The sequence below is a fragment of the Chiloscyllium plagiosum genome, unplaced genomic scaffold, assembly GCF_037043375.1.
Source record: "Chiloscyllium plagiosum isolate Xiang-an unplaced genomic scaffold, Cpla_swu_hap1 HiC_scaffold_28, whole genome shotgun sequence".
NCBI classification, from domain to species: domain Eukaryota; kingdom Metazoa; phylum Chordata; class Chondrichthyes; order Orectolobiformes; family Hemiscylliidae; genus Chiloscyllium; species Chiloscyllium plagiosum.
Window position 1 is genome coordinate 52317484 of NW_028270166.1, and position 17901 is coordinate 52335384.

The following is a 17901-nucleotide window of genomic DNA, read 5'->3' on the forward strand; positions in this document are numbered from 1 at the left end:
CTGTAACACATTGTTAGCAGGCACAATAGCATCATTTGAGATGTATCTGGACAGATACATGAATGGGCAGGGAGCAAAGGGATACAAACCCTTAGAAAATAGGCAACAGGTTTAGATAAAGGATCTGGATTGGCGCAGGCTTGGAGGGCCGAACAGCATGCTCCTGTGTTGTAATTTTCTTTGTTCTTTGTACGGAAAATAAGTGTGTTATATCTAACAAAGAAAAAGCCTACCTCCTTGCTATTATTTAGTTTCATTTTCAGACTTTAGAACATATCGTCAGGATTTTATTCTAAATTTCAATTTTCCTATTATCATAGAATCCTGACAGTATGGAAACAGGCTGTTTTTAGATTAGATTAGATTACTTACAGTGTGGAAACAGGCCCTTTGGCCCAACAAGTCCACACCGACCCGCCGAAGCGCAACCCACCCATACCCCTACATTTACCCCTTTAACCTAACACTACGGGCAATTTAGCATGGCCAATTCACCTGACCCGCACATTTTTGGATTGTGGGAGGAAACCGGAGCACCTGGAGGAAACCCACGCAGACACGGGGAGAATGTGCAAACTCCACACAGTCAGTCGTCTGAGTCGGGAATTGAACCCGGGTCTCTGGTGCTGTGAGGCAGCAGTGCTAACCACTGTGCCACCGTGCCGCCCACAAATCCACACTGACCCTCCTATGAGTAAATCACCCAAACCTGTTCCCCTACTTTTACTCTTGACTTACCGTAGACATCCCTGAACACTATGGACAATTTATCATGGCCAATCTACCTAACTTGCACATCTTTGGATTGTGGGAGGAAATCGGACCATCTGGAGGAAACCCATGTAGATATGAGGAGAATGTGCAAACTCCACACAGACAGACAGTCACCCAATGCTGGAATCGAACCCTGGTCCCAGGCACTGTGAGGTAGCAGTGCTAACCACTGAGCCACCATACTGCCCATTACTTTGATACTTTTGTACTAAAAATACATTTACAACAAGAAATTCTTATCAACCAGAATTAAAGATTCCCTCGTGTTAGAGGAGTAGCTGGAACATGTGGCCAGAACGTGAAATTCTAAATGTGTTAATTTCCAATTCCAAGGGGTAAATTTCTCACAATCTTTATTTTTCAATCAACACTTGGTTGCATATTTTGCATTCCACAATGACTTGATGGTTCCTTAAAAAGACATTACATTAAACAGACATGTTCCACACACATCACACTTCCAAATCACCATAGATTCCTAAATGTAAACTAAATTCAAAACATTCCCAGATCTTCAGCTCCAGGGACTAAAAACACAAATGTTAAACCACCAACAAACAAATGCAGAGTGTTACAAGGGGACATAAATTTAAGGTGAAGGGTGGAAGGTATAGGGGAGATGTCAGGGAGATGTTCTTTACCCAGAGAGTGGTGGGGGCATGGAATGCGCTCCCTGTGGGAGTGGTAGAGTCAGAATCTTTGGTGACCTTTAAGCGGCAATTGGATAGGTACATGGATGGGTGCTTAAGCTAGGACAAATGTTCGGCACAACATCGTGGGCCGAAGGGCCTGTTCTGTGCTGTATTGTTCTAAATGCACATTCAAACCAGACAACAAAGAATTAACACTTAGCTCAGTGAACACAGCACCAACTGTTGATGTCTCTCTCTCTCTGTGACTCAGGACACCTAATTCTTTTAAGTGATCACAATTAAACGTGGCATTAGATGGAAATGGCTGCTCAGTATTTTTTGTGTTGATGGGTGTCATATGGTGTTATTCCCCATGTTAGACAGTTAATTTTAAATTTGAATATTATTGATTGGATTTTGGGAAAATATAAACAGTCCATGGTTTTGCATTGTCTTACTGAGGTGGCTCTGAGCCTCTTGCAGAGACAAACTGGCTGTTACCAGTTACCTGTTACCAGGGAGATGGACTTTCCTCTTTAAGTCATCATTTGAGGAGGTTCACCATTCCCATTTTGCTTCGTTCATGGGACAGGATGATAGTTTATAATTCACTGATAGTCATCTGGAGTAGGGTGGTAGTTCTAAGTTCAGATAGAATCCAGGGGCGATGAACCGCCACTGGATTACCTCCAGTCTGGGGGTTTGGGAAGTATCGCATTAGATATATGTTGGGTATGGGATTCGTAGACATCATTGATGATTGGGATAGGGAACTCACTGGTTCCCTCCGCTCTACGTGCCTGCTGCTCCCTTTCTTTTTGTTTGGCTTGCTCAGCTGTCTCTTTCACGTGAAGTTCCCTGTTTAGTGTCTGGCTCAGAGTATTTCTGTAGGATGACTGCCTGATGCTTTTATCAGTGAGTCCTGCACCTGCCCCTCAGGGAGCCTGTGACTGCTTACATTGTCTAGATCTTGCTCAGGAGGTTGGTAAGGAAATGGCAGGGCAAAATAATTATCCAGTTCTTGTTCTAACTTTTCATTTTTCTGTACAAGGTGAGGGGCATTAGGTTTATGTCCTTTGGATTGTCTGATCATCATCTGCTTGTAACTTTCTACTTGGTGTTTACCATTTGTGACTTACTGTGGCTTTTCTTCCCTGCATGACTTGCTTCAATGCTTTTCTCTCTTCCCTTCTCAGCTTCCCTCTTCCAACCACTAAATGCTGCCCAATTTACCTTCTTCCTACCTCTCCGATCAGGTCTCAATCTCGGAAACACTCCTCTAGACAGGACATTCTTTCTAACTAAGGGCCAGAGTAATTATAACATTTCCTTGGTCTCAATTCTCTCTTTTCACTCTAACTGGTGGTCTCTAAGCCCACTTCTTCTGGCCATCATATAGCCTACATGGGCTCTTAATTCAAGTTCAATCTGGGTGTCTGAGAACCATGTTTAGATTAGATTACTTACAGTGTGGAAACAGGCCCTTCGGCCCAACAAGTCCACACCGACCCTCTGAAGAGCAACACACCCAGACCCATTCCCCTACATTTACCTCTTCACCTAACCTGCACATCTTTAGACTGTGGGAGGAAACCCACGCAGACACGGGGAGAATGTGCAAACTCCACACAGACAGTCGCCCGAGGCTGGATTTGAACCCGGGTCTCTGGCGCTGTGAGACAGCAGTGCTAACCACTGTGCCACCATGTTGGATACGAGCAACTTGTTTTCCAAGTGGCCCAGTTCAAAGGTCTTAACCAATTTAAGTGTGTGCAGTGTCCCAACTTCCCCTTTTGAGTTCCCCCAAATTTAATTTCCCAAATAGAAACTTACAAAAACATCAAACATCCAATTTGATAATACGAAGACATAGCTTGTGGACTAACAAATCTGATCAATTCTCAGACTGTGTTGTTCCCATCTCTTCCCCCACCTCCCACCCCCACTATAGTCTGTGTCCTTAACTATCCCCCCAAAAATTATTTAACAAACAATAAACAAACTAGACAAACAATTAACAGTGGCTCAGTATTTGAATTTGCCGCTGACATGACTTAGAAACAATGATCAATTTGTGAAACTAAATAAATTCAAAGCAACCCATTATCAATTCTAACCATACCTGATTTGCTTCCGGAGTGAAATTTCACCAGATCGGGTCAGTGGGACCGGTGCGCAGAGGCAGACAGGTCAGCAATGCCACGCTAGCCAAGGCAAAACCCACTTGGTGAGGGTCGCAACTTTCCGGCTCAGGGTTCCACTTTGGAAGGTGACAGCACTTCCCAATGTTGCTTCTCTGAACAGTGAGTGATCTTAGTGGAACCTCCAAAATAACTGTCAAAGTTTTATACCAACCGGAAACAAGGCTCAGACAAATGATTTATTTGTCCATGGCCAATTTTTATTATTATTTTTGCAATGGAGAGAACCTATACATGTAAATGCAGCATTTCCAACAAGTTATTTGAAATAGAGTCTTTTTATAATGTAATCATGGAAAATCTTTAGTAGCAAGCACAGTTAGGATAATGGCCCAGACTGATAGGGAATGAATGAAACTATAGCTTTGTAGCTGTTGTGGGTCACAACTGGTACAGATTACAGAAGCTGTTTTTCTTCCGCAGGGATTCTGTACTCGCTAAGACTCATGGATTATGACCAGACGTTGTCTGCTTTGTAATGGTTACTGCTTTTAATGAAACACTTTTGTTGCTAGTAATAATAAATTTTAATCCTTAAGCCAATATATCCTTTATGTTACTGAACATTCAATTAAAAGCTATTCCATTCCCCTCATGCTGGCTTCCAGAATATAGAAGAATAATTTATTCTTCTATACAGGCAGAAATCAACTGTTATTAAGGCGATTCCCTTCTTGAGGTTGGGAAGCCTGTAAAACAAACGGATCAAATCTTAAACATTGCTTCCTGCTCTGAATACAGTCACTTGGTCCATTGAGCCTGCTGTGTCATTCAATACATTCACTGATCATCCACTTCAATGCCTATGCACACTCAATAAGCTTCCACGGCCCTCAGGGGTAGAGAATTCCAAACTCTAGGGGCATGTAATTAGAAGGGGGGGGGGGGGGGGGGAGGAGGGCAAAAACTGGGCTGTGCTTGAAAAATAGGGGAGTGCTGAAGCAAAACATGAGGTGGGTGCACAAAAATGGAGGAGGGAAACACTTAGGAGCAGTGAACAATTGGGAGGGGATGAATGCCAAATATGTGGGAGGAGGCTCATGATTTTTGGAGTTGTGACAGCTGAGGAGAGCACAATAATTCAGGAGGTGCAAAATTTGGGGACATGAAAGTAGTGGAAATGTGGAGGCTTGCGGAATATTAACAGGGGTTGCAAATTGTCGGGGTCACAAAATTGAGAGATGTTGCGTAATTAGGATGACATTTAGAGAGGGCCTTAATTTCAGGAGGGGCTGCAAAGCCTGGGGTGGGTCACAAATTTGGAGGGCTGCATAGTTTCGTGGGATACTGCAAATGGGAGAGTGCAATGTCTTGGGGGAGTAATATACGGAACTGCAAAATTTGTAAGGGCCACAAAACTTAGGAGTGTAAAAAATCTGGGGAAGGCTGCAAAATGTTAGCAGTCACAGAAAAATGAGGGTGTGCAAAATTGGCTGAGGAAACAGCAAAATTGGCGGTGGTTGAAAACGTGGTGGGTTGAGCACAATATTTGGAGAGGGGCAAAAGTTGGGGGGGTGTACATCAGAATGTTGGAGGGTGCTATATTGTGAGGGGTACAATTTTGTTGTGGGCTAAATGAAGAGTGTAAAATGAGGAGCATACAGATTGAGAGAGGGCACAATATTTGGTGGGGGGGGGGTGGGAGGCTGCAAAATCTGGGGCTTGTGAAATTGGAGGGGGCCACCAGTGCAATACTGGAGGAGCTTCAAACTTTGATGGGCATACAAAATGTAGGGGCAGCACGGTGGCTCAGTGGTTAGCACTGCTACCTCACAGCACCATGGTCCCAGGTTCGATTCCAGCCTCAGGTGACTGTCTGTGTGGAGTTTGCACATTCTCCCCGTGTCTTGAGTGGGTTTCCTCCAGGTGCTCCGGTTTCCTCCCACAGTCCAAAGATGTGCAGGTCAGATGGATTGGCCATGCTAAATTGCCCGTAGTGTTAGGTGCATTAATCAGAGGGAAATGGGTCTGGGCGGTTACTCTTCGGAGGGTCGGTGTGGACTGGTTGGGCCGAAGGGCCTGTTTCCACACTGTAGGGAATCTAATCTAATCAAAATGCATAATTTGTGAAGGGGCTGCAATATCTGGTGGGATCTGCAAATGACAGAGGAATAACAAGATGCAGTGGAAAAGACGGAGGCCATGGAAAAAATGGGAATAGAAGACCGGGAGAAAAGACATGGTGGAACAAAGCAAAATGGGGGACAAAGAATGGAAAGATTTGCAGATTAAATAGAGTGGGGAGGAAAACAGAAGACAAAAGGAGATGGGAAGAGAAGACATGGGGGAGAAAAGAGACAGGGGATGAAAAGAAGAAAAATGTGTAAAGAACAAAGAGAAAGACTATACAAGAGTCAGAAATACAAGAAAGAAACAGGGAGAAACAGACTGAAGGGAGGAAGAGATGGAGGGGAAACACTGGGAAAAATGAAACAGAAGGGAAGAAAAAATAAAGTGGGGGAAAGAACAGAGACAAGGAGGTGGAGAGGGAGAGACAGAGAGATTCACAGAGACCCAGTCAGACAAAGAGAGGCAAGCAGACAGAGACAGAGCAAGAAAATTGAAAAACATGCCAGAGAGAGAGAGAGAGAGAGAGAGAGAGAGAGAGAAAGAGAGAGAGAGAGAGAAAAAGAGAGAGAGAGAGAGAAAGAGAGAAAAAGAGAGAGAGAGAAAAAAAGAGAGAAAAAAAGGGAGAGAGAGAAAAAGAGAGAGAGAGAGAAAAAGAGAGAGAGAAAAAAAGAGAGAGAAAAAGAGAGAGAAAAAGAGAGAGAAAAAGAGAGAGAAAAAGAGAGAGAAAAAGAGAGAGAAAAAGAGAGAGAAAAAGAGAGAGAGAGAGAGAGAGATAGACTGACGTGAAGGAAAGACATGGAGAGAGTCAGAAGGGGATAGTCACCATTCTCGATGGTTTCTCATACTCCCTTCTCTCCCACGAGACATAGACTCTATTCCCAGAGTCTGCTTCAGCCTGGATGGTTTAGGGAGGATAGTGGTGGTGACAGCAGGGTTCACAAATCAAAACTGGCATTGTGATTCCAACAGGACCCACACTATATTCTCTCTCTTGTGCGCGCGCACGCGCACGCACACCATCTGATACTCACCCCTGCTGCTCCATCCAAATGGCAAAAGGAACTATGGCTGTGAGGTCTTACTAGAAATACTTTGGAGGTCTGCCACTCAATGTCTTCCGCTCGCCTCCCCCACCTCCCTTTAAATACCATCCCATCCAGTCAGCTCCCAAGACCCTCTCCCTGGAGCATACCTCCCCCAATTATGCAGCACACTCAGAGGCATATTGGCAGATTAGAGGGAGGGAGGTGGTGAGAGAGAAATCAGCAGCTCGATAGTTTAGTCCAGACTGCCTCTGTCTGTCCCTCACTTCTACTGCCACCTCACCTCACACACTGGCCCCAGACTTAATATCCACACAGTCACAAAGCTGCAATTACAAACCAACAGCAGCCACAACACACATTCATTTTGACAACGGAACATAAACTTCTGCAATCAGTGGACACAAATTTATTTCACAGGATTTTCACACAGATGAGTACAAGATGTGAATGGGATTGAAATAAACAAGTCAGTATGCTTACTTTTCATGAGTTTCTCAGAATGAATCAATCCATTTTACAAATGAACAGTGATTATGCAGATCAATCATACAAATTAATGTAAGCTTATAATACAAATGAACCCGAGTTTATAAAACAGATCAATCCTGACTATATACAGAGGACATTATGTGCCTGTGTGTATCTCTGTATCGGTGTTTGTTAGTGTCTACATGTCTCTATGTGTTGGTGACCATGTGTGTTTCTATGTCTCTTTCAATATATATGTTTCTGTTTGTGTTTTTCTGTGTCCATTTGTATCAGTATGACCAGCTCTGTCTGCAACAGGACACGTTGCCCCTGGTGCAGAATTTGAGTGTGGCTGTGTTTGCCTGTATGTGTGTGTCTCTGTGTCTCTCTGAATCTGGTTTTGTTTGTCTCTATGTGTCAGCATGTGTGGGCCTAGCCCTGCCTGCAATGAATACAATTTTGAATGATCAAAATAAACGACGATGAATCAGTCACAGTGTCTCTCTCTCTCTCTCTCTCTGGTGTTTAACACAATACAATGCGTCCTTCTGCTGGTCTCCCCATGTGACATCACAAGCACTACATATTTCCCTATTCCATGACATCTGCTTCCTGGTCTTCCAGGGGGTTAGATCAATCCCCCAACATTTTGATCAGCCAGTCCACCTGGGGACTGGATCAATTCCTCCATCACATTGATCATCCAGCAATACAAGGATTGAATCATTAGTGTCAGCAGTAACAGACCCCAATAAACATGGTTCAATCAGCAGTTAAGCAAGAAGAAAAAAAATTATACTGCACTAAAATAGCTCCATGGCATATGAGACAAAACCAGATCTTCTGGCTGGGAGAGAGGGACACTACATAGATGGCAGGACACATTGAGTGAGCAAATATTATGGAACATCGACCTTCATAAATCAAAATATCAAGGAGACAATCCAGGAAAAGATGCTGACCTTTTAAAAATCTAGTTAGGACAGAACTTGAGTCCAGTTCCAGTCACCATGCTTCACATGTTTGGGTTTTTGATAGGATTAGCCGAGGTAGAGAAATAAATAATTGTTTCCATTGTTAAGGTTTTGGGAAAGAGAAGCAAAGGTGGTGAGAAAAGTTTTATTAAGAACAGCAATGTATGTGAAAAGATGCCATGCCGTCACTTGTGAACTCACTGGTGTCTCAGCAGGTGGGATGTCTGAATAATTCCTTTTGGCACAGAGGGAGCAGGTAGCAACTTCTCACCAGTGTGTATTCGCTGGTGTCTCAGAAGGTGTTGTGAACGGACAAATCGTTTCCCACACTCAGTGCAGGGGAACGGTCTCTCCCCAGTGTGAATGCATTGGTGTCTCAGCACTTCATATCTGCTTTTAAAGCACTTCTCACAGTGCGAGCATTTGAAAGGTCTCTCATCAGTGTGAACCAGTTGGTGTGCCCTGAGGCTGGATAACTGAGAGAATCCCTTCCCACACTCCGAACAGGGGAATGGCCTCTCCCCAGTATGAACTCTCTGGTGTGTCAGCAAATTAGATGATTGAGTGAAACTCTTACCACACTCAGGGCAGATGAAAGGCCTCTCCCCAGTGTGAACCCGCTGGTGTCTCAATAGTTGGGCTGACTCAGAGAAACCCTTCTCACACATGCGGCAGATGAATGGCCTCTCCCCAGTGTGAACTCGCTGGTGTGTCAACAGCTGAGATGACTGAGTGAAACTCTTCCCACACTTGAGGCAGATAAAAGGCCTCTCCCCAGTGTGAACTCGCTGGTGTCTCAGTAGGTGGGCTGATGTAGTGAATCCCTTTTCACACACGTGGCAGATGAAAGGCCTCTCTCCAGTGTGAACTCGCCTGTGTCTCAGCAGCTGTGCTGACTCAGAGAATCCCTTCTCACACACGTGGCAGATGAACGGCCTCTCCCCTGTGTGAACTCGCCGGTGTCTCCACAGGCTGGATGAGTTACTGAATCCTTTACAACACACAGAGCAGATGAATGGCCTGTCCCCAGTGTGAACTCGCTGGTGTATCAGAAGGGTGGAGGAGTCCCTGAATCCCTTCCCACAATCAGGGCAGATGACTGGCCTCTCCCCAGTGTGAGTGCGTTCATGTTTCTCAAGGTCAGATGGCTGAGTAAATCCCTTCCCACAAACAGAGCAGGTGTACGGTTTCTCCCCAGTGTGACTGCGTCGATGAATCTCCAGCCGGGATGGACAGTTAAATCCCTTCCCACAGTCCACACATTTCCATGGTTTCTCCATAGTGCAGGTGTCCTCATGTTGTTCCATACTGGATGGTCAGCTGACTCCTCACCCGCACACTGGACAGGGATACAGTTTCTCCCCAACGTGAATGTTGTGATGTTATTCAGGCTGTGGAACTGGCTCGAGCTCTCTCCACAGTCAGTTCACCGGAACACTCTCACTCAGGCTGTGTAACTGGCTCGAGCTCTCTCCACAGTCAGTTCACCGGAACACTCTCACTCAGGCTGTGTTACTGGCTTGAACTCTCTCCACAGTCAGTTCACCGGAACACTCTCACTCAGGCTGTGTTACTGGCTTGATCTCTCTCCACAGTCAGTTCACCGGAACACTCACTTGGGTGGATGCCTCTTGGTGTGTTTCCAGTCACACTGATGGTTGAAATCATTTTCCAAGGTCAAAACAGACAAGTGGTGAAAGCCAAATGGTTTTCACGTCCTGATGAATTGACTCACTCTCAGATGTTGACGGGATGTTTGTTTGGAATTCTTGCTGATGAATGTACCTCTGATTCTCTGTTGACAATTTTAAATCATGAAAATGCGAGTATGAGAAAGAACTATTAAAGATGCTAAAGGAGGTTGTGAAATGAAGTAATTTGGGTGAAACACTCTAAAATAGTGACCATGAAAAGTTACTGGATTGTCATATATATTCAACTAGTTCACGAATGTGAAGGGGACCAACTACATGTCCTGGGCCTCCACAAGACTCAGCCCTCAAAGAGAGAAGATACAGTGAGAACAATGAGATACTTAAACACATAGCTTCCTCCCTCCACACCACAGGAATAATTCTGACAGATCCTCCCTCCAAGAAACTCAAGACCAGTGTATATGGGATACCAACACCTATAAACACTGCTCCCAGACACACAGTCCTCTTGTAGATACATGTCCTTGTTTCTTTCTCACTGTTCTCCAACAATCCTGTTCTGGGTCTGTACGTTGTTAAGGTGCAAAGATGGCCTCTAGTGGAGTGATGTGCTCTTCCTGTCGGGTGTTTAGGGAGAGTTTCCATATTACTGATGATTACGTCTGAAGTGTGTTTGATTGGAATCCTATCAGAACACATGGATCAGTTGGACTGGCAGTTAGAGGTAACGAGGAATTTACAGGAGCTAGAGGGTGTGATGGAAGGCAGTTACAGGAAGGGAGAAAAGCCACAGATACACAGTCAGGTAGATGGGTTACAGCCTGGAAAGGTAGGAAAGGGAGGCAGAGAGTGCAAGAGTCTCCTGTGGCTATCTCCATCTCAAACAATTATGCTGTTTTGGAAAATGTAGGGGGTGACGGACTCTCAGGGCAATGTAGCATGAACAGCCAAGTGTATGGTACCTCGGCTGGCTCTAATATAACAAGGGGTACGTCAGGTTCCAGGCAATCGAGTGTGATAGGGGACTCTCTATTCGGAGCCACAGACTCCTGCGTCTGACAGCAAGAAATCAGAATGGTGTGTTGCCTCCCTGGTGTCTGGATAGAGAATATCTCAGAGAGGGTGCAGAATATTTTCAAAGGCGAAAGGGACCAGCAGGAGGTTATTGTATATAATGGAACTAATGACACAGGAAGGGAAAAGGATGAGATTCTGAAGGGAGAATATAGAAAGTTAGGCAGGAATTTAAAAAGGAGGTCCTCAAGCGTATTAATATTTGGATTATTTCTGGTGTTATGAGCTAGTGAGGGTAGGGATAGGAGGATAGAGTAGCTGAGGAGCTAGTGCAGGGGAGAAGGGTTCACATTTTTGGATCATTGGAATCTCTTCTGAGATAGAATTGACCTGTATAAGAGGATCTAATTACACCTGAATTGGAAGGGGATTAACATACTGGCAGGGAGATTTGCTACAGATGCTCAGGAGGATTTAAACTAGTAAGATTGGGGGGTGGGACCCAGGGAGATAGGGAGAAAAAGATCAGTCTGAGACTGGGAAGAGGAATGAGTCAAACAGTCAGGGCAGAAAGGGACAAAGCAGAGAACAAGGTAGGACTGATAAATTAAACTATATTTATTTCAATGCAAGAGGCCTAACAGGGAAGACAAATTAACTCATGACACAGTTAGGAACATGGGACTGGGATATCATAACAATTACAGAGACATGCCTCAGGGATAGATAGGACTGGTGGCTTAATGTTCCAGGATATAAATGCTAAAGGAAGGATAGAAAGAGGGGCAAGAGAGGAGATGAACTGGTAATTTTGATAAGGTATAATATTAAAGGCTATACTTAGGGACTATATTCCTGAAACTATGTCCAGTGAAGTTAATTTGATGGAACTGAGGAATAAGAAAGGGATGAGCACTTTCTTGGGATTGTATTATAACACCATCCCCCCCCCTCAAGAGTCAACAGGAAATTAGAAAAAACAATTTTGCAAGGAGAACTCAGTTATCTGTAAGAATAATAGGGTGGTAATGGTAGGGGACTTTAACTTTCCAAACTTAAACTGGGACTGCCATACTGTGAAGGATTTAGATGGAGAGGAATTTGTTAAGAGCATACAAGAAAATTTTCTGATTCAGTATGTGGATGTACCTACCAGATAAGATGCAAAACTTGACCTACTTTTGGGGAATAAGACAGGGCAGGTGACTGAAGCTTCAGTGGGAAAGCACTTTAGGGGCAGCGACCATAATTCTATTAGTTTTAAAATAGTGATGGAAAAGGATAGACTGGATCTAAAAGTTACAGTCCTAAATTGGAGGAAGGCTAATCTTGATGGTATCAGACAAGAACTTTCAGAAGTTGATTGGAATGCAAATGTTTGTAGGTAAAGGAAAATGGGAAGCCTTCAAAAATGAGATAACGAGAGTCCAGGGACAGTTTCTTCCTGTTAGGGTGAAAGGCAAGGCTGAAAGGTGTAAGGAACACTGGATGACTAAATAAATTGAGGTTTTGGTCAAGGAAAAGAAGGAAGCATGTGTGAGATGTAGACAGCAGAGATCTATTGAATCCTTAGAAGGGTATGAAGGTAGTTGGTGTATAGTTAAGAGGCAAATCAGGAGAGCAAAAATGGGACATGAAACAGCTTTGGTAAAAAGGGTTAAGGAAAATCCAACAGTATTTTATAAATACATTAAGGATAAAAGGGTAACTCGGGAGAGAATAGCACCCCTCAAAGATCAGCAAGGCAGCCTATGCGTGGAACCACAGGAGATACAGAATGTGGGGAACAGATGGTGACATCTTGAAAAATGTCCCTATTACACAGCAGGCAGTTGGATGTCTTAAAATCCATAAGGGGAAGGCAATGGCCTAGTGGTAATGTCGCTGGACTGTTAATCCAGAGATGCAGGTAGTGTTCTGGGGACCCGGGTTGAAAACTGGGTGAAATTTGAATTCAACAAAAATCTGGAATTAAGGGTCTATAAATCCATCATCAATTGTTGTAAAAACCCATCTGGTTCACTAATGTCCTTCAGGGAAAGAAACTTCCATCCTACCTTGTCTGGCCTACATGTGACTCCAGACCCACAGCAATGTGTTTGACTCTTAATTGCCCTCTGGGCAATTAGTGATGGGTAATAAATGCTGGCCCAGCCAGTAACACCTTCATCTCCCGAATGAATTAAACAAAAAGGTGGCTAAATACCCAGGACCTGATCAGGTGTACCCTAGAACTCTGTGGGAAGCTTAGGAAGTGATGCTGGGCCCTTTGCTGAAATATCTGGATCATTAATAGTCACAGGTGAGGTGCCAGAAGACTGGAGGCTGGCTAAAGGTGGGAAGCAAAAGCCAGGAACTACACATCGATGAGACATCGGCAGTCGGCAAGTTTTTGGAGGAAATCCTGAGGTACAGGATTTACATGTATTTGGAAAGGCAAGGACCGATTAGGCTTTGTGCGTGGGAACTCATGTCTCACTAACTTGATTTGAGTTTTTGGAAGTAACGTAGAGGATTGATGAGGGCAGAGTGGTGAATGCGATCTGTATGGGGTTCAGTAAGGCATTCGACAAGGTTCCTCATGGTAGACTGGCTAGCAAGTTTAGGTTACATGTAATACAGGGAGAAGTAGCCAACTGGAAACAGAACTGGCTCAAAGATGGAAGACAGAGGGTTGTGAGGGAGGGTTGCTTGTCAGACTGGAGCCCTATGACCAGTGGCATGTCACAAGGATTGGCGCTAGGTCCACAGCTTTTTGTCAATTGTATAAATGATTTGGATGTGGACATAGGAGGTATGGTTAGAGAGTTTGCGGATGACTCCAAAATTGGAGTTCGTAGAATAATCAAATCCCTACAGTGTGCCCAACAAGTCCACACCAACCCTCCAAAGAGTAACCCACCCACACCCATTCCCCTACCCTATTATCCTAAAATCACCCCTGACTAATGCATCTAACTTACACATCCCTGAACACGATGGCAATTTAGCATGGTCGATTTACCTAACCTGCACATCTTTGGATTTTTGGTGCAAACCAGAGCACCTGGAAAAAATGCTCCAGGCACAGGGAGAATGTGTAAACTCCAAACAGTCGTCATCAAAGGCTGGAATTGAACCCAGGTCCCTCGCGCTGTGAGGCAGCAGTGCCAACCACTGAGCCACCGTGAGTTGTGGTTGATAGCGAAGAAGGAGTTTAATTTAGATAAATGTGAGGTGCTACATTTTGGAAAGGCAAATCAGGACTCATGCACTTAAGGTCCTAGGGAGTGTTGCTGAACAAAGTGACCTTGGTATGCAGGTTCATAGTTCCTTGAAAGTGGGGTTGTGAGTACGTAGGGTAGTGAAGGCGGCGTTTGGTATATTTGCCTTTACTGGTCAGAGCATTGTGTATAGGAGTTGAGAGGATATTTTGCAGCTCTATAGAACATTGGTTAGGCTACTTTTGGAACAGTGTGTGCAATTCCGGTCTATCTCCTATAGGAAGGATGCTTGAAATTTGAAAGGGTTCAGAAATGATTTACAAAGATGTTGTCAGAGTTGGAAGGTTTGAGAAGCTGAATACGGTGTGGATTTTTCCCCTAATGCGTAAAAGCAGAAGGGTGACCTTATAAAAGTTTATGAAATAATGAGGGGCATGGATAGGGTCAATAGACAAGGTCTTTTCCCTGGAGTGGGGGAGTCCAGAACAAGAGGGCATCGGTTTAGGGTGAGAGGGGGAAAGATTTAAAAGGGACCGATGGGTCAACTTTTTTTTTTAAAATGCAGAGGGTGGTCCATATATGGAATGAGTTGCCAGAGGAAGTGGTAGAGGCTGAGACAATTGCAACATTTAAATGGCACCTGGATGGGTATATGAATAGGAAGGGTTCAGAGAGCTATGAGCCAAGTGCTAGCAAATGGGACTAGATTAATTTAGGATATCTGGTCAGCATGGATGAGTTGGACCAAAGAGTCTGTTTCTGTGCTGTACATCTCTATGACTATGAACTCCTCACTAAACAGCACTGTGGGAAAACTGTCAAAGCTGCACAGCAGTGAATGCTGGCCTCTTTCACCTTGCTCATATTCCCGCCAGAAAATTCACTGTCAATTTGATTAGAACTGTCGCTAACAATTTCTTTATCAAAAACATACTTTATTCATAAAAAAAATGAAATCTTTCTGTACATTCACAGTTAGTAAAGCAGGTCCGATTTAGACTGTTTTTACATGGAGAGGAAAAAACAAATATTGGGCTTGGACTTTCTCAATAGTTAAGAACGTAAATGCATTTCAGAATTATGCTGGGTATTTGAGGCACTGGGAGGGTCTGATAACTGAACAGACCCCTGTTGTACTTTGGCAGAAAGACATCGGGCAGTGGACTTTCCCCACTGCACCTTAGTGCATCCTGCAGCACATAGTTTTGGACCTTGGAATCTGACAGTCTGTAAGACTTGGTCAGGGTCAACCTTTTCACCTGGAAGATCAGCACGTTTTGGGCAGAGCAAGGGCACCTTTCACTGAGTTGATAGTCCTCCAGGCGCAGTTGACATTTGTCTCAGTGTGTGTCCCAGGGAAGTGACTGGAGAGCACAAAGTCATGCCTCACGGAGCTTCAGGAAACACCTTGACATAAACCTTTACATTTTCCTCCAGGCTATGTTCGTAAAGGCACATTCCAGCAGGAGATGTACAACAGTGTCATTCCCCGTGCAGCTGCGTTGATGGCAGTGTGCAGAGAGTCTGGGCGTGTATGAAAGATTTCACAGCTGCTGTCCTTCTCACCACCAGCCAAGCAACATCCCGGTGCTCACTGGACCAGGCAACAAGGTGCCCTGCCAAATGACTGACAAGTCTGTTCAAGGAACCACCTGACAAGATCTCCCCTCTCCTTTTCCCGCAGCGTCTTGAAGAGGTTATGTGCTGACCATTGCCTGATGGACTTGTGGTCAAAGGTGTTTTTCTTCACAAATTTCTCCACGACAGTCCAACTACTTGGAGTGTTCCACGGCAACGAGCCTGCTCTACCCTTTGTAACACCAAGGACTGGTAAAACTCAGTAAACAGTGACACTTAATGTTTGCATACCGAAAGTCTACACACAGCTTGATGCAGAGGACATGGAAAATGGCATGGCTTTGTCAAGGAAAGCTCATACTTTACAAATCTTTTAGAATTCTTTGAGATGATAACGAACAAGTTAGACAAAGAAGAGCCACTGGATGTGGTCTATTTGGATTTCTAGAAGGCCTTCAATAAGGTGTCACATAGGAGGCTGCTAAATAAGATCCCATGGTGTTAGCGGCAAAGTTTGGCATGGATAGAGGATTGGCTGACAGGCAGAAGGGGGAGACTAGGGATAAAGGGGTCTTTATCAGGATGCTAGTCAGTGTCTCGTGGAGTTCCACAGGGGTCAGTTTTGGGACCACAACTATTCACGTTATACATTAACAATCTGGATGAAGGAACTGAGGGCATTATTGCTCATCTAGTGGTTGACACAAAGATAGATGGAGGGATAAGGTAGTGTTGTAAATGTAGATAGGCTGCAGGAGGACTTGGACTGATGGAGAAAGGGCAAAACAACAGATCGAATACAATGTGCCAAAGTGTGAGGTTAAGCACATTGGGAGGAAGAATAGAGGCGTAGACTACATTCTAAACAGGGAAGGGCTTCAGAATTCTGAAGCATGAGAAGACTTGAGTCCCAGTTCTCGATTTGCCTAGAGTTAATATGGAGGTTCAGTTAGCAGTGAGGAAGAGAGATGCCATTTTTACTTTTATTTCAGGAGGCTGAGAACACAAGTGCAGAGATGTACTGCTGGGGCTCTTGTAAGGGTCAAGTCTGATCGCATTTGAAGTATTGTGAGCAGTTTTGGGTCCTGTATCTAAGGAAGGGTGTGCTGGCATTGGAAGGAGTCCAGAGATGGTTTACAAGAATAATCCCAGTGATTAAGGGCTTGCTGAAATTGCACAGCACCTGGAGTACTGTGTGGAGGTGTGGAATACATCTCTGACAAATGGATGTTCTCGCTATGGAGGCAATACAACAAAAGTTTACCAGACTGAATCCTGGGATGCAGGACTCACGATGAGGATGAGAGTGATAGCATATGGTATGAAGGACAGAATGAATTGGTCAGAATGAAATTCATTGCAGTTTAGAAGACTGGGGGAGGATCCCTCAGAACTTAATGAAATTCTAACAGAAAACACAGTATAAACGCAGGAAGGATGCTTCAATGACTGCAAGTCCAGAACCAGCAAGTTACAGTCTAATGCTACGGATTATGCCTTTTAGGACTGAGATGAGAAAACATTTCTTCACATGGAGACTGGTAAGCCTGTAGACTTCACTGCCACAAAAAGCAGTTCAACCCAAAATATCGAATTTTTCCAAGATGATACATGTAGTTCTAAAGGCTAAAGAGATCAAAGGGTATGGTTCTAAAGTGGAAGCAAACTGAGTAAAATGATCAGCCATGACTATACTGAATAATGGAGCAGGATTGAATGCAGTAATGGAAGATTCCTGTTCCGATTTTCTGTTTTTATTCTGCTAAATGTGAGATATAAAAACAAACTAATTGTAAATGTCACAAATATCAGCACTACCTTACCATCACTGGAGGAAAATTCTTTAACTCCTTACCGAGCAGCTTCACTATGCGGACTGCAGCAGTTCAATAAAGTCAAGGAAATGCAGAGTGATTTTTTAAGCTTCTGGACTGATAGGTCTGTTTCTCATTTTGTATCCAGTTTTCAAATTGTTGAATGTTCTGAGAAAAGCAATATAGTATGTAGGAAATAAGAATATATTTATTGAAGTTTATTGCAATTACTTACATTCATTGCTGACTTTGAAATTGGATGAAGTTTTACCAGTTTGTGAACAACTCATTACCCAAGCATTGCACAAAGGTTTAGTATCAGTTCATTGAAACAATTTAACTGACAACTTACATGTTTTTTTTTCCTTATTTAATACATCCCTTACCTGTGTCTGTCAATCTGTCAGCAATGCCAAATCAGCCACAATTCTATTGAAGGGGCCAATTGGCTTAAGTTCCTATTATAGATGGG

The 17901-nt window shown here is 44.0% G+C and overlaps 2 protein-coding genes across 2 annotated transcripts in view; both read right to left on the minus strand.

The window, feature by feature from the left end:
* Window positions 1–17554, minus strand: part of plppr3a (phospholipid phosphatase related 3a) — a 286508-nt gene extending 268954 nt beyond the window's left edge. Inside the window, exon 1 of the mRNA XM_087976208.1 lies at window positions 17439–17554. The gene's annotated coding sequence lies outside the window, so the exon portion shown is untranslated. The remainder of the gene's footprint in view (window positions 1–17438) is intronic.
* On the minus strand, window positions 8220–17573 carry LOC148142753 (uncharacterized). Its single transcript, XM_087976209.1, has 2 exons — window positions 17439–17573; window positions 8220–9960 (listed from the first exon to the last, which is right to left on the minus strand). Exon 2 carries the CDS (start codon window positions 9470–9472, stop codon window positions 8363–8365), a length of 1110 nt encoding a protein of 369 aa, XP_087832335.1. The 5' UTR covers window positions 9473–9960; window positions 17439–17573; the 3' UTR covers window positions 8220–8362.
* Window positions 17574–17901: the final 328 nt, after the last annotated feature.

What these genes read in the sequence shown, in the direction of transcription:
- LOC148142753 (XM_087976209.1), bottom strand. Translation starts at nt 9,472, where the DNA reads ATGGAACAACATGAGGACACCTGCACTATGGAGAAACCATGGAAATGT.